We start from the raw sequence: 16,820 nt of genomic DNA, 5'->3' as shown, positions 1-16,820 counted from the left end.
TAATATAACAATTTGCAAGAGAAAAATTAGAAAAAGGACAAAGTATTAAAAAGGTTTATAAATTGTAAACTTTGACTGACTCTATTAAACACCTTATATCTGCACGCACTGCCTGTCACCATGCTCCATTGTAAATTCCTACCCTTGCAGTTATAATAGAAATGTCCTTTGTTAAATTTGATATGCATCAACAACCTATTTGTTATGTGGAAATGCCACATAAATTGAGAATGGAAATTAAAGAATCATTAGTAACCTGTAACTAACCTGTAACTTTAAATTAGGAGGCAATTAGTTCCCCTTCCAACTCTGCTTCACCTGAAAATAACAGTTTTAATTCCCCTTCTGCAGTGCCACAAGAAAGCAAATGTTACCAATTTAAAAAGCCAGCAATTAATGTTTCATGTGCAATTATCGCTATCAGTGCACTGTACGTAAAAATTCCCATTAATCACATTTCAGACTTTCTCAACAATGTCTCTAGCTATGGCTAGTAAAAATGTGCATTGAATAACTTAAGATATAGATATAGGCCAGATCACTCTGAGAACACCTACATATCTTTTGAAGATACAGGGAACACTGACTTTCTAATGATGTTTACAACATGTATTCACAAAGACTTGCCACAGGAGAATGTAACCGATATCATAGGCTCTATTTTGGAAGTAAAGTTCCCCAGAACAGCAGGTATATTACTCTGACAGCTGCAACATGGATCTGCCAAACAGGAACAAGATTCAAGCTTTAGATAGGTAAATCTGCAAAGACATGGAATAATGACGTTTGTCTGTTTTGTTTCAAGACACCTCTTTTGTCGTTTTATTTCAATTGATTATTTTTCTATGGTATTTGATGCTTGTGATTCATGTGCCTCGCTTTTTGTAGGAGTAGATGTTTTGGGACACAGAACACCTGCATGCTCTGAGCTTGTCTCAACAGTTTTACAACAACTATACCCATTCTGTTGGCACTATCACACATGGCAGAAATCAAAGGTGTCCATCCTGTTGCCTTAGATTACCTGGCTATCTAACCCTTAAAAGAAAGAACTTGCATCTTGTATATAGACTCCTTCACAATCTCTCAAAACTTTCTACAGTCAACAAAATGCTTTTTGAACTGATGTGATGCAGGAATATGTGGCAAGCAATTTGCTCACAAGGTCCCAGGAACAGTAATATTACAGTGACTGGAAAATCAGTCTTACCGATGTTGGGTTGAGGGATGAAAATTGAGACTCCTGCTGCTGAGCAGAATGTTGCTGGCCCTGCGGAACTGGATCTTATATTGGGACGTGAGCCCACATTGTCTGTCTCAGATAGTGCCCCCGAGACATGCCCAAACAATATAGCCCTACTGGTGTCTTTATTTCTTATTTGGAGTTGGGGGGAGAGGGGGTTGCTGTCCTATTTTTTTTGTGGATCTGCAACTTTGGAAGCAACAATGTTAAGTGTATTTACCTGCCTGTTTGTAAATCCTAGACCACTCCATCAATATGTGTCATTGTTAAGAATTTGAAGTATTTGCAAATTAATAACAATATTAATTTAAACTTTCAAAACTCCAAGGCCCCACACACAGCCAGAGCCAGACAGAAACATGGATATCCTGGATTAACATACATAAGAGTGTGAGCACTGAGGTCAGCAACGTATTACAGCTAGTTCTAAATCTTCTTGAATCTATATAAGTAATGTAATGAGTAGCTAATGTAGACAATTTAGCTCAATTACGGCATCCCTATTTTGTAATAATCATAATGGAAGCCTAGCCATCTGCCTACTCTAGTCATTAGATGTCAATTTCTCCACTGAACCTGGTAACTATTCTCATCTGTTTCAAACCTGCCCTGAGTGATTGATTTTCAACTTGCTCTATGACTCATTAAGATCTAAATGGAGTGTGATAGTTCAAGAGATGGAAAACTTGATTTGTGTTTAGGGGATATACCATCTTCAGCAGCAAAGCTTTAACAGCCTGGTCAGAGTTCTTAACCATCTCCAACAGTGAAGAGAGTCTGGTGAGTCACACTGGCTCTGTCAGAATTGTAATCTTAGTCAGAAGAATCCTAATTGACTTCCTCACCAGACATCTGGTTGTGTCCAACAGTAGGGACACGGCCCCACTGGTTCCAGCAGCTAATCAATGCATTTCTGATAAGGATTGGGAGTAGCATTCCAGTATGGACATGGCAGCACGGTGGCTCAGTGGTTAGCGCTGCTGCCTCACAGCACCAGGGACCCGGGTTTGATTCGGGCGGCAGTCTGTGTGGAGTTTACACATTCTCCCTGTGTCTGCGTGGGTTTCCTCCAGGTACTCTGGCTTCCGCCCACAGTCCAAAGATGTGCAGGTTAGGTGAATTGGCCGTGCTAAATTGTCCATAGTGTTAGGTGCATTAGTCAGAGGGAAATGGGTCTGGCTGGGTTACTCTTCAGAGAGTTGGTGTGGACTTGTTGGGCCAAAGGGCCTGTTCCCACACTGTAGAGAATCTAATCTTTTAATAAAACATTGCAACCTCTTCTTTCTGGAATGCTTGGGAGCAAGTATTTTTTTTCCTTGCATTTCTGAGTTTCTGGATCATAGAATGACAATAGAATAGGTAAAAACAATGACTGCAGATGCTAGAAACCAGATTCTGGATGAGAGTGGTGCTGGAAAACGTCGATTTTTCTGCTCCTAGGATGCTGCCTGAACTACTGTGCTTTTCCAGCACCACTCTCATCCAGAATGACATTAGAATGCCTAACTGCAAACATATAAATCAGAAGATGCCACTACAGCTATAAATATTTACCAGAAATTGTTAGCATTTTAACATTGTAATGAATACCTGCTCCAAAATTGTACTTTCAAAAGCACCACAGGAAGAAGCAATCAAACATTCATCATCTTTAGTAAGTCCATGCTTCAGCAATTTGATTCAGCACCTGAACAGTTGTTTGTGAATTGCTGGGTATGCTCGAAATATTTCTGGACAATTGGTGTTTCAGACATTGGAGTACTAGATATGTGAGGTCACAATGTAATTAGTTATATTTTCTAGGCTACTATGAGATTACAGGAATATGATTTTATCTTCACACATTGCAGCTCAGACTCATGAGAACTACCTCATTGACATGCTGCTTTGTACAGCTAGAATTCTTATGAAGCCTAATGTCCCACAGAAAGAGCTGGCTTGTGCATTTCAAAATGGTTTATATGCACATGATACTACCATTTGCATGCTGTTTTTTTCAAATTCATTCATGTGGGCATGACTGGCTAAACTAGCATTTGTTTCCTATTCCCAACTGCTCTTGAGAAGGTGGTGGTGGGCTTCCTTCTTAAACAGCTGTAGTCCTGTAGTGTAGGTGCATTAGGGAGGGGGTTCCCTAACTTTGACCCAGCAGCACTGAAGGAACAGTGACATATTTTGAAATCAGGATGGCGTGAATCTGGAATGGGAACATGTAGGTTTTGTTGTTCCCATATATCTATTACTTTTGTCCTAAGTAGTGACAGTTGAGGGTTTAGAAGGTGCTGTCTGAGGGGTCCTTGATGAGTTGTTGCAGTCATGACTACCACTGTGCGTCAGTAATGGAGGGAGTAAATGTCAAAGATGTTACTGCAAAGCTGACAGAAAGGATTTCATATGCTGATATTATGACACAATTTTGTGACAGCACCAATGAAATGTACTTCCCACCATCACCCCAGGGTCTGTTTATTACCTGAAAACTATCAGAAATAGCCAGCTTAAGAATGGATCTTTTGCACTGACCCGGCTACTGACAGCAATGAGAATCGTGACACATGAACCAACATCTGAGGAGTGGTGTTAAAGCAGCTCCTTCCCCATTTCATTCTAATAGCACATAATGTGTTGCATTCTGAAACAAAGTGACTGTGAAACAAGATATGCTCCTCATATTTGTTAGGCAAAAGTGGGTACTGCAGATGCTGGAAATTAGAGTCAAGATTAGAGTAGTGCTGGAAAAGCACAGCAGGTCAGGCAGCATCCGAGGAGCAGGAAAATTGACGTTTCGAACAAAAGCCCTTCATCCGGAAACCATATCTGGTTCATGTCCCATACCCCATATCACCTGAAAACCAATGCTCAGGAAAGCCCTTCCTGATGAAGGGCTTTTGCCCAAAACGTCAATTTTCCTGTTCCTCGGATGCTGCCTGACCTGCTGTGCTTTTCCAGCTCTCTTCATATTTGCTATTGATTCTTGACCATTCGCTTGAATTAGTCTCCAGAAAGCATTTGCCAGCAAGACATAGAGGAGATGGGTGTCCTCTGAGACCCAACTCCTGCCCTTAGTTCCAAAGCCCCTGAATCTTCTCTCCGCGACCCTCAATCTTATAATCCCAACACACCTTGCCAGAGAGTCATTTGAACTTTCACCTTTTATGATCCTGGGAGTCAGTCTGCTGATTCCCAGGATCCCTGGGAGTTCCCTTGCTGACTATCCAGCTGAAAGAGAAGGCTCCCATCTCTATAATAAGATTCCACCCAATGGTTTTTTTATTCTTTTCAAATTGGTGTGCATTTTAAGAAAACCCTCGTTGCAATTATTGGGTGAAACTCCCACTGGAAGGGAACAGGTTAAAGCACTGCAGCCTCACAGCGCCAGAGACCCGGGTTCAATTCCCGCCTCAGGCGACTGACTGTGTGGAGTTTGCACGTTCTCCCCGTGTCTGCGTGGGTTTCCTCCGGGTGCTCCGGTTTCCTCCCACATCACAAAGATGTGCAGGGTCAGGTGAATTGGCCATACTAAAAAATTGCCCATAGTGCTAGGTAAGGGGTAAATGTAGGGGTATGGGTGGGTTTCGCTTCGGCGGGTCGGTGTGGACTTGTTGGGCCGAAGGGCCTGTTTCCACACTGTAATCTAATCTAATCTAAAAAAAATCCAAATATGAAAAATTAGCAACCTTTTGAGGCAAACTGGAAATATGTGTAGACACTGAACTTTCAACCTTGGAAAAACAAGCAAAAATTCAACTCTCTGCTTGAGTTTGTCAAATCCCCATTTTTGACATACTTTTGTGTTCTTTGATCTTTGCTTCTTTACTCACCGATAAACAAATAGGTACTGCTCCTTGTAACTTGCTCGTCCCAGGGGTTTGCTTATTACGAAGGAGTAATGGTTTACAGCTTGTCTGCAGTTGTGGAAAAGAAAAAGAAAGGTAAGTGCAGAGAATCAACAAGCAGCTATCTTCAGTCCTATAGAATGAAATTCTCAAGTCTGGATTTTATTGGGGAACAGACTCCTGATCTTCCATCACAAGTCAAAAGTCTGCAGATAATATGTTCGGAGTCACCTTGATAAGTTAACACTGGGACTTTCATTCCCAACAAGGAGAATGTCCCAATTTAGAGAGCTTGAGCATCCCAGCCGACAGTTCAGGCATAAACCCTTCATCAGGAAGCCCTTTCCTGATGCAGGGCTTCTGCCCGAAACATCGATTCTCCTGCTCCTTGGGTGCTGCCTGACCTGCTGTGCTTTTCCAGTGCTGCACTCTTGACTCTGATCTCCAGCATCTGCAGTGCTCACCTTCTCCGCCCTGATAAATGGGATGGTAGACTTTGCCATATGAAGAAAGGTTGTATAGCTTAGATGATAGCTTAGATGATTGAGAAATGATCCTTATAAAACATATGCGGAATGGATGTTTCTTCTTTAGAATCACATTACGGAAACAAACCCTTCGGTCCAACCAGTCCATGCTGAACATAATCCAAGCTAAACTAGTTCCACCTGTGTACTCCTGGCCCATATCGCTCCATACCTTTCCAATTCATGTCCTTATCTGAGTGTCTTTCAAATGCTGTAACTGTGCCCATCTCTGCCACTTCCTCAGGAAGTTTATACCACATGCAAACCAACGTCTGTGTAAAAAAATTACTCCATGGAGACATTTATTTTCTGTGTGGGTAAGCAGTCTGCAGAATTCTCACACCCAAACAAGGTTGCAGCAGTGTCGCTGGATACTTTTAAGGCTGAGTGAGTTAGTAAGAAAGTCAAAGTGTCTCTGAAGTAGACAGGAAAATGAAGGCCACAATCAGATTATCCATGATCTTACCAAATGGTGGAGTGAAAACAAGGCTGGATGGCCTACTCCTACTCCTAAATCGTACGTTTAAACGTGGTGAGGACCAGAGAAAAGATTAACAGGAAATTCGTACAGTGAGGCCTACAGCTGCCTCACAGCCCAACTAGAAAGTTACACTTTTTGTGCTGCCATTTGCTGCTTCCTGACAATACTTTATATGCAAATTCAATCAGGAAGTTGCACAGGCTTTTGTTGAATTTCCATTGTGTACACCTGTATTCACATAGCAACCATTGTGAATTACAGAATTATTTTGGTTCAAAATGAGGCCATTGGTCTATTGTCTCTACACTGACCATCTCAACACTTTGACTAAGTGCCAATCTTTTCCCTGCAGTGATCTGCGTCTGCCACCCATCTGTCCACTACAATATCATTGCCATTTTGAAGTTCTGCACAGTTTATAATTCTCCCAACTTCTGTTAATGTGAAAACTTGAAGTTGTCCTTTACACATCAAAATCCTGAATAAAGAGACCTTGGAGTCCAGGTTCATAGCTCTTGAAAATAGAGTCAAGGGTAGATAGGATAGTGAAGAAGCATTTGGTATGCTTTCCTTTATTGGTCAATGTACTGAGTACTGGAGATGGGAGGTCATGTTGCGGCTATACAGGACATTGGTTAGGCCACTTTTGGAATATTGTGTGCAACTCTGGACTCCATCCTATCAGAAGTATGTTGTGACACTTGAATAGGTTCATAAAAGATCTACAAGGATGTTGCCAGGGTTGAAGGGTTTGAGCTATAGGGAGAGGTTGAATAGGCTGGGGATGTTTTCCCTGGAACGTCGGAGGCTGGGGGGTGATCTTATAGAGTTTTATAAAATCATAACGGGCATGGACAGGAAAAATAGCCAATGTCTTTTCCCTGGGTTGGGGGAGTCCAGAATTTGAGGGCATAGATTTAGGGTGAGAGGGGAAAAATATTAAAGAGACCTAAGGGACAACTTTTTCATGCAAAGGGTGGTACATGTATGGAATGAGTTGCCAGAGGAAGTGATGGAGGCTAGTACAATTGCAACATTTAAAAGGCATCTGGATGGGTATATGAATAGGAAGGGTTTGGAGGGATATGGGCCGGATGCTGGCAGGTGGGACTAGATTAGGTTGGGATATCTGGTCGGCATGGACGAGTTGGACCGAAGGATCTGTTTCCATGTTGTACATCTCTATGACTCTATTTTCATGTATCAGGAAGAACAACACTAATCGCTAGAAACTCGACTGCAAACCTTCTTTCAGTCTGAAGAATACCAACCAACCATTACTCACTGTTTTCTATTCCTCAACTAATTTGATATCCACATTTCTAGACCAAGAAGTCACAGGTTTAATGTAGTTTCCTAATGAAGCAATGATGACATCTTTCCACACAGCAAGTGGTTGGGATCTGAATTACATTTCTGACATTGTGATGCAACCAGGTTTAATTGTGACACTCGAGTGAATTACATTATAACCTGAAAGGGAAAAATATGCAGCACTATGGGGAGAAGGTGAGGGAGTGGCACTCCTTTGGTGAATCAACACAGATACAATGCGCCAAATGATCTCCTTCTGTGCTATAGCAATTCTGGGATCCTCTGGTAGGTATGTCCCCACAAGCAGCAATGAGATAAATGAGGAGATAAATTAGTTTGCTGGTCATGGTTGAGGTGTAGAGACTGACCAAGACATTGAAATAACATTTTTGCTTTACTTCAGATAGCACCACATTGTCACAAAAATCAGCTGCTTGGAAGTAAGATCTTAACCAATTGAGATACACGAGCAAATATTATGGGAATGGGAAGTGATAGAGTCAAAGGAAATAGCCTTAACAAATTTTCTTTAAAAATTCTACAAGTTTAGTCTTTTCGAATCATCATGAATACATATCATTTTCCCTACCCTGGCATTTGCCCAGCACCTTGACTCCACCTGCAACAGTTGACAACACTGTTCCATGCCAATCCAGCACTCAGTTGCTGCCTCATGTCAAGACATGAACATATCATCTGGACCCAAGACTTTCGGTCAGTAGACTAGATTAGATTCCCTACAGTGTGGAAACAGGCCCTTCGGCCCAACAAGTTCACACTGACCCTCCGAAGAGCAACCCACCCAGACCCTTTCCCTTACATTTACTCCTGACTAATCCACCTAATACTATGGGCAATTTAGCATGGCCAATTCACCTAACCTGCACATCTTTGGACTGTGGGAGGAAACCAGAGCACCCAGAGGAAACCCACACAGACATGGGGAGAACGTGCAAACTCCACACAGACAGTTGCCCGAAACTTGGCAGGTTTTCATGTTATTAGGTTTAAATGAGATAGGTGAACATGCAAAATCCCAAGACAGTATCTGGAGGTGAAGAAGAGGTTCTCCTGGTTAGGAGGCTGAATGTTTCTGCAACAATCAGCCACACAAAAAGCAAAACAAATGGCCATTCGTCCCAATGCTAATCGTACTATGCAGGAAGTGGCTGTGTCACACATGACAACTAAGTAGTTTGCTAGACTGCTTCAGAAGACAATTAAGATTGAAGCTTGTAGATTGGCCTAGAGTCCAATGTGAATGGAACTAGTTAGAAGTGACAGCCTCTCTGCTCAAAGACAGGATGAATCAGTTATGTTTTCATAGCAATTACCAGCCATGTTATGTTCAATTTCACCACTTGGCATAATGACCTTTGAACTCCTGATTTCTTGGTGACTAGCCAAGCACCACTATCACCAGACTACCACACATCAGCAGGTTGACTAATTGATTGCACTTACCTATTCAGCTCTTCCATCAGCCTTTTTGTGGCTTTTTCTGACTTGTCAGTGACTTCCATGATCAGGGTGATGTCATAACGTAACAAAATCTAAGCAAATGAAACAATTAAATGATGTTGTCATGTAGGACAGGCTAACACATTGAAATAAATCTTTAGAACTTTCCTTGTGAAAAGTTGCTCGATTTAAAGCAAGATCTTATGAAGGGAATATTCACTGGATCTTGGTACTTCTGATTAAATACATTTCAAATCTAAAGGTCCTTTGATTTCTAGTCAATAATCAATCAATCTCTATATCTCTATTACTTTAAATGCAGCATCGCTCCTTCTCTTACAATAGGTAGCTGAAAAGCTGAAAATATTTTTGAGTTTGGCTTGGGCCAGTATAAATTGCCACAAACACATCTGCATATTAAAGTACCTATGAGTGGTGCACAGTAATAGACTCATTTGAAGACACTGATATAGAGTTCCTGTACATATTATCTGATATAGTGAGAAGGAAAGAAAGGGAGTGAGATGTGTGGATCTGACTTTGACACTTGCATAAAAGAACATTCAGAGACAGTAAAACAAAGAACACAGAATTCACTTTCCTCATGTGGTGGGTTAGATCACAGGGCTAGATTTAGTCAAGTGGAAAGGTAGTGGGTCCTGCTACCTTCCCATCTCTGCCTTGATTATATTTATGGCAGGGAAGCTCGTGGACAGCTTTCCTGCCCCATCACAAATTCAGGTTCTACAGAGGGCAATTAAAGCTGGGGTCACCAAATTGCCACTAGTATTCACCCTGTAACAGGTGGGAGAACTCCCCATGTAGGGAGATTGAAAATTAAACAGTGGATTTCTCGCTGTTCACTCACCTGTTTCCTCAGCAACCCTAGACCTCAGGAGGGTTTAGCACTAGCAGCATCCACTGCCTCCCTGGTGGCACCGCTGATCAGAGGTAGGCCTTTGGGTGCTGAGGTAAGAGTCTGATGGAAATTAATTCAGCGTACCTTCCCAAAGACAGGCAGAGCAGACCTGTCATAGGCATTGCAGAGGGCATGTCACCTCCCTTAAAAATCAGTTCTCAAAGGGGACGAGATTTCAATGGAATAAAACAATCTGACAATTTATTATAATGTATTGCAACATGCAATTTTACAATATGCATGATTCGGAGTTTTTTACACAATTAGCATTCCTGAGGTTGCAGTTCCAACTTGGTTAATTGGTTCCGCTGGGTTACTTGCTCATAACAAACATATTTTTCCCTATATTTCCCACCGTGTGCATGTTGGTGTTGAAATCCCAAGGTACAGTTGGCAACTATAATTATGCATTCGCTTTTCACTTAGTAATCTCGAAAATGTTGTTTTTTTTAAAGATTGTTGAGGTTTGTACATGGTCTTGGGGTTGTGGAAGTGATTTGGTCCGCTTCCTCAATGCATTTTTAGTTAGCTTGGAGTATTAGAGTGTTGAACAATCGAGACTGTGAAATTATGATGAGACTCACATTGACAATTGTTGACACAACATTGGGTTTGGAGATTTTGCTTGTCCCAAGCCGCTGAATGTTAAATGCAGCGATCTTCATCTTGGCTCACATACATTCGATTCAGAATTCTAATAAAGGCAAAGAAAACACCAGCCATATTAACTTATGGACATCCCATGGTCACAAAACTGATCATTCAAGTGAATTACACTGTTTAATTCTAAATGGAATTTAGTTTACACTTTGTGATTGTACGTATTAGCTTTCTTGCCATTTTTGGAAAGGAAACAACTACTTAATTCTGGGTTGGTCATGCATTTGATTCAAGCTCCCTTCGTGCTTAATTTTGTGGCAAGTATGGAGTCAAACATATTAAGCAGGTCTTAGATCCAAACAGTTACCTGTGCAGATGTAACTAGTCTCAGCTACAATGTTATAATTAGACACATCTGTCTCTAGGTGATACAAGAAAAAGATCAGCCGAGATTCCTGCTTCTGATCATTATCAGTGACTTCTCTGGAAAGTGGACACAAGGGAATACCAGGAAAAGGCATTAATTGAGTAGCATCTGTTAAAACTCCAAATAATGTTCACTCATCTGTGACCTTTTTTTTAAATGAGTGGTATGGAGTCGAGCTTGACAGAGTATAGCTTTGTCAGAGTACGTAACTTCAGTATTTGATGAGTGAGGGGTTTCAGTGCCGTATGGGAACTAGACCTATTCTGAAATATTACAAGCAGCGCAGGAGTGAGACCAAAGGAGAACATAACTGATAGCTGATATCCAGATGCATTACATAGTCAAGTGTTTGATTCACAAATGGATAAGGTGGTAAAGAAGGTATACAACATACTTGCCGTCATTGGTTGGGACATTGAGTATAAAAGTTGGCAAGTCATATTGCAGCTGCACAAGACTTTAGTTCAGCCACATTTGGCATATTGAGTGCAGTTCTGGTCACTATACGAAGAATGTGGAAGCATTGAGAGGGTGCAAAAGAGTTTTACTAGGATGTTACTTGGATTAGAGTGGATTAGCTATAAAGGAAAGGTTGGACAAACTTGATTTGCTTTCACTAGAGTGTCAGAGGCTGAGGGGTGACATGATCAAAGTGCATAAAATTATGAGAAAATTAGGGTGAATAGTCAGAGTTTGTTACCCAGATAGAAATGCCAAATACTGACATAAAGTGAGAGGAGGAAAGTTTAAAGGAGAGGTGCAAAATGTTTTACACAGAGAGCGGTATGTGCCTGGAATGCGGTGCCAGGGGAGGTGGTAGAAGCAGATACAGTAGCAACTTTTAAGAGGCATTTAAACAAACATATGAACAGGTGGAGAATAGAGGGATGTGTACTAAGGGCAGGCAGATGGACTTAGTTGAGAATGGCATCTTGCTTGACGGAGACATGGTGGGCCAAAGGGCCTAATCCTGTGCTTTACTGCTCTATATATTTGTAGTCCCTGCCCAGTACCAGAGTCAAGGATATCTCTCTGCAGGCTAGAAGGACAGAAGTAAGAGGGCAAAGATGGAATTTTGAGAATGCCAACAACATAAATAGAAACGTGAAAGAGGTTCATCTGAAGGAGCATGAGAGGCTATGTTCAAAAATTTATAATCAAGTAAAAGCACACGGGTAATAGTCTTTGGATTACTATCTGAGCCATGAGCAAAGGATAAATAATATCAGACAGACTTAAATGTCAGCATGACTTAAAGTGGATGCGGAAGAGATGGGTTTCAATTAATGGGACATCGGCACCAGCACTGAGGGAACTGTTCCATTAGAAAAGGTTTCATTTAAACTGCACTGAGACTGAATCCTTATGAGTCATAAAACTAGAGGAATGGAGAGGACTTTAAATAAATAGAGAGGACAAGGTTCAAGGGAAGGCACATTTCAAAGATTAAAAAGAGAGAACAACGTAATATGCACAGTGATATGGGTAAGGATAACGAGTGTGTGAAAGGAAGGGATAGAGCATATAAACAAAAATGCGTCCAGTTATTAAGGTCAGAGCTGGAAATAAAGTATAGATCATAGATCATAGAATCTCTACAGTGTGGAGATAGCCATTTGGCCCAACAAGTGCTGGCAAATGGGATTAGATTACTGCTTGAATTTATGTAAAACTCTGTTATCTCACTTTTTAGATTAGGATCAATCTAAACATCATGGTATAGACAGAGAACACAGGGGGCCAACACCTTCAACATATTGTCTAGCTATCACCATTGTTAACAGCTAACCTGAGAATGCAACTTTTAAAAAACAAGGATTTGTGACTTACACATGAAAGAAGTGAAACTATCACTGTATTCTAACAGATGAAAGGTTTAACAGACAATCAATTTTTCAATGTATAATTTCAGTTACATCACACTGTAAATTTTTGCTATGAATTCTGTGTTACGATCGAGCCCTCCACTATCACCTGATGAAGGAGCGTCGCTCCGAAAGCTAGTGTGCTTCCAATTAAACCTGTTGGACTATAACCTGGTGTTGTGTGATTTTTAACTTTGTACACCCAGTCCAACACCGGCATCTCCAAATCGGGATTAGATTAGGTTAGGAGACCTGGTTGGCATGGATGAGTTGGACTGAATGATCTGTTTCCGTGCTGTACATCTCTGTGACTCTATGACTCTAAGTCCACACTGACCCTCTTAAGTATCCCACCCAGACCCATTCACCTACCACTTTACATTTCCCCTGACAAATGCACCCAACCTACATATCCCTGAACACTATGGGCAATTTACCATGGCCAATTCACCTAGCCTGCACATAGAGTCATAGAGATGTACAGCATGGAAACAGACCCTTTGGTCCAACCCGTCCATGCTGACCAGATATCCCAACACAATTTAGTCCCACCTGCCAGCACCCGGTCGATAATCCTCCCAACCCTTCCTATTCATATACCCATCCAAATACCTCTTAGATGTTGCAATTGTACCAGCCTCCACCACTTCCTCTGGCAGCTCATTCTATACACGTACCCCTACATCTTTGGGCATAAAAGGTAACTAGGCAGAAATAAAGTTTTGAACTGACTTCACACATCAAGCATAATGAGATGGATGCTTTGGTCATGGAAGCAGAAATACATTGTATAATATGATAGCCATTTGTTAGCAAGGGAAAGAAGTGACTGATGGGAGTAGTTTGTAGAAACTGCCCCCTTCAATTCAAAAACAATAGCTATACTTTGGAAAAAGTTACTGATTGAGAAGTAATAGAATTTGTAAGAAAAGTACTGTAATAATTTTTGGGCAATTCTAATCTTTAAGCAAACCAAGTGAGCAGAAGTAATTTTGAGGATGAGTTTGCATATGTATTTGAGACAATTTCTTTAGAACAATGTAGTGTGGAAAAAACCAGGAAGAGGTTATTTTAAATCTGGCAATGTTTAATGAGGCAGGCGTAAGTAATGATCTCCTCATAAAGAATGAATCTAGAAGTGTAACTATAATATTATTATATTTCATTTTCAATTGAGGGCTGAGAAATATTGATCTGAAACCACTTTTTAAACATTGAATAAAGGAAATTACAGATATGTGAGAATAAAGTTGCTAAAATAGACCAGGAGAATAAATATACTGGGGTAGATAAGTTTTGGCAGACATGTAAGGAGATATTTTATAAGACTTAACATTGGGGAAAATGACTATACAAAAGATGAACCATCCATGCCTAACTGAGGAACTCCTGAAGTAGAGTCATACCAGACTCAAAACATTAACTCTTTTTTCTCCATAGATGCTGCCAGACCTGATGAGTTTCTCCAATATTCTCTATATTTATGTAAAAATGGCACACTGAATGCATTGTAAGACTGTGCCATTGCATAAATCAAAAAAAGGGACTATGAATCAGAAATAGAAAATTCTGGAGCTACTCTGCAGGTCAAGCAGCATCTATGGACAGATGAAGCTAGGTTGAAACTTTATTGCTGGAACAGCACAGCAGGTCAGGCAGCATCCAGGGAACAGGAGATTCGACGTTTCGGGCACAGGCCCTTCTTCAGGAATGATGAAGCTAGGGACAACATGCTGAGTTGTGTCTTTGTCAGAACCCAACATCTTCTTTCCAGCGATGAAGTCACCTGACAAGGAAGTAGCCCTCCGAAAGCTTGTGATTTCAAATGAACTTGTTGAACTATAACCTTATGGCTTGTGACATCTGATCATGTTTTTCAGCTTCCTCTGTATCTCCAAGTGGACTGATTGATGCTTCAGTAATTTTTAACAATTTATATTTTCCAACCATGTTAGACATCAATTAAATGCAAAAGCAAAGGCAGGGGATTTTAGTCAAAGTCAAAACCATTAAAGGAAAAATGGCTTTGACTAAATTATAGAATCATAGAATCCTTACAGTGTGGAAGCGAGTCATTCGGCCCTTCGTGTCTACACTGCTCCTCCAAAGGACATCCTTCCCAGACCCACCCCTCCACCCTATTCCTGTAAATCTGTGTTTTCCCTGGCTAATCCACCTAGCCTGTATATCCCTGGACACTGTGGTCAATTTAGCATGGCCAATCCACCTACGCCCCACAACTTTGGACTGTGGGAGGAAACTGGAGCACCCGGAGGAAATCCATGCAGAATCCACACAGATAATCACCTGAGGCTAAAATTGAACTTGGATCCCTGGTTTACTTCATCTTTTTTAAAAGATGTTTACAGGTTAATGTAGTTGAACTGAAAAAATATCATTTTCCCCTATGCTTGCTTCTTGTACAATCTAGGTAAAAACAATGACTGCAGATGCTGGAAAGTAACTTATCTCTCCACCCTTCAGGCTGTCTGCCTGTATTCCTGATGAAGGGCTTTTGCCCGAAATGTCGATTTTACTGTTCTTCGGATGCTGCCTGAACTGCTGTGCTCTTCCAGCATCACTAATCCAGAATCTTGTACAATCTGCCAAGGATTACTTCAATCATGAATATATTCCTTCAAATAAGGTAGGCTAAAAATTCATTTGGATCTTATAGCAGAGTTGCCCAGGGAGCTAGATAAACTCCATCCTCCATCTCCATTCTCAATGAGATTGAACTCCTCTTGACATAAAGCATTATTTTTGGTAATAACTAGAGACCATCAAACTAAACTCTTTGTCTTTCTATAGAGGCTGAGCCTTTGACCTAGTTACAGCATTTTCTATCAATTTATGGCTGCCTGTTCCAACAAGTAGCTCTACAATGTGGTGGTTGCATTTTGTTCAAGCCTGCATTACAGAAAAATCGGGATTTAGAAAAAGCACTTAAAGTGTTGGCGATGTAATGGCGTTACAGAAAACACACATTTTAAAAGTTTGCGTTTTAGAAACAGTGTCACCAATGTGTCAATCGCATTACACAAATTCACGTTAACAAAACACGCATTATAGCAGAACGAACTGTATTACCAAGTGGCTAATTACTAAAATAGCTTTCTCTCAATTCTGACCTTGTGAACAATCTGGGGAAGGGACACTTGATCTGAAATGTTACATAGAACATAGAACATAGAAGAATACAGCGCAGTACAGGCCCTTTGGCCCTCAATGTTGCGCTGATCCAAGCCCACCTAACCTACACTAGCCCACTATCCTCCATATGCCTATCCAATGCCTGCTTAAATGCCCATAAAGAGGGAGAGTCCACCACTGCTACTGGCAGGGCATTCCATGAACTCACGACTCACTGAGTAAAGAATCTACCCCTAACATCTGTCCTATACCTACCACCCCTTAATTTAAAGCTATGCCCCCTCGTAATAGCTGACTCAATACTTGGAAAAAGGATCTCACGGTCAACCCTATCTAAACCCCTAATCATCTTGTACACCTCTATCAAGTCACCCCTAAACCTTCTTTTTTCCAATGAAAACAACCCCAAGTGCCTCAGCCTTTCCTCATACGATCTTTCTACCATACCAGGCAACATCCTGGTAACCCCCTCAGGACCCGTTCCAGTGCCTCCACATCCTTCCTATAGTATGGCAACCAAAACTGCACACAATACTCCAGATGCGGCCGCACCAGAGTCTCATACAACTGCAAAATGACCTCAGGACTCCGGAACTCAATTCCTCTACCAATAAAAGCCAGTACGCCATATGCCTTCTTCACCGCACTATTTACCTGGGTGGCAACTTTCAAAGATCTGTGCACATGGACACCAAGATCCCTCTGCTTATCCACACTACCAAGTATCCGACCATTAGCCCAGTACCCCATCTTTTTGTTACTCTTACCAAAGTGAATCACCTCACACTTAGCTACATTGAACTCCATTTGCCACCTTTCTGCCCAGTTCTGCAGCTTATCTATATCCCGCTGTAACCTGCCACATCCTTCCTCACTGGCTACCACTCCTCCGACTTTCGTATCATCCGCAAACTTGCTCACCCAACCTTCTAACCACTCCTCCAGGTCATTTATAAAAATGACAAACAGCAATGGTCCCAAAACAGACCCTTGC

The 16,820-nt window shown here is 41.3% G+C and overlaps 1 protein-coding gene across 3 annotated transcripts in view; it reads right to left on the bottom strand.

Annotated features, from left to right (window-relative positions):
* dnase1l4.1 (deoxyribonuclease 1 like 4, tandem duplicate 1) overlaps nucleotides 1-16,820 on the bottom strand; it is a 35,384-nt gene that overhangs the window by 14,383 nt on the left and 4,181 nt on the right. For all 3 annotated transcript variants that reach the window (XM_043708573.1, XM_043708574.1, XM_043708572.1), the window contains 3 exons: nucleotides 10,366-10,475; nucleotides 8,866-8,954; nucleotides 5,065-5,148 (listed from right to left, as the gene is read on the bottom strand). In XM_043708573.1, the coding sequence (XP_043564508.1) occupies nucleotides 5,065-5,148; nucleotides 8,866-8,954; nucleotides 10,366-10,446 (254 nt within the window). In that variant the 5' untranslated portion in view covers nucleotides 10,447-10,475. The remainder of the gene's footprint in view (nucleotides 1-5,064; nucleotides 5,149-8,865; nucleotides 8,955-10,365; nucleotides 10,476-16,820) is intronic.

The sequence above is a fragment of the Chiloscyllium plagiosum genome, chromosome 18 (assembly GCF_004010195.1).
Source record: "Chiloscyllium plagiosum isolate BGI_BamShark_2017 chromosome 18, ASM401019v2, whole genome shotgun sequence".
NCBI classification, from domain to species: Eukaryota; Metazoa; Chordata; class Chondrichthyes; order Orectolobiformes; family Hemiscylliidae; genus Chiloscyllium; species Chiloscyllium plagiosum.
Note: the sequence above shows the minus strand (reverse complement) of the source record. Positions and strands in the feature narration are given on the sequence as shown.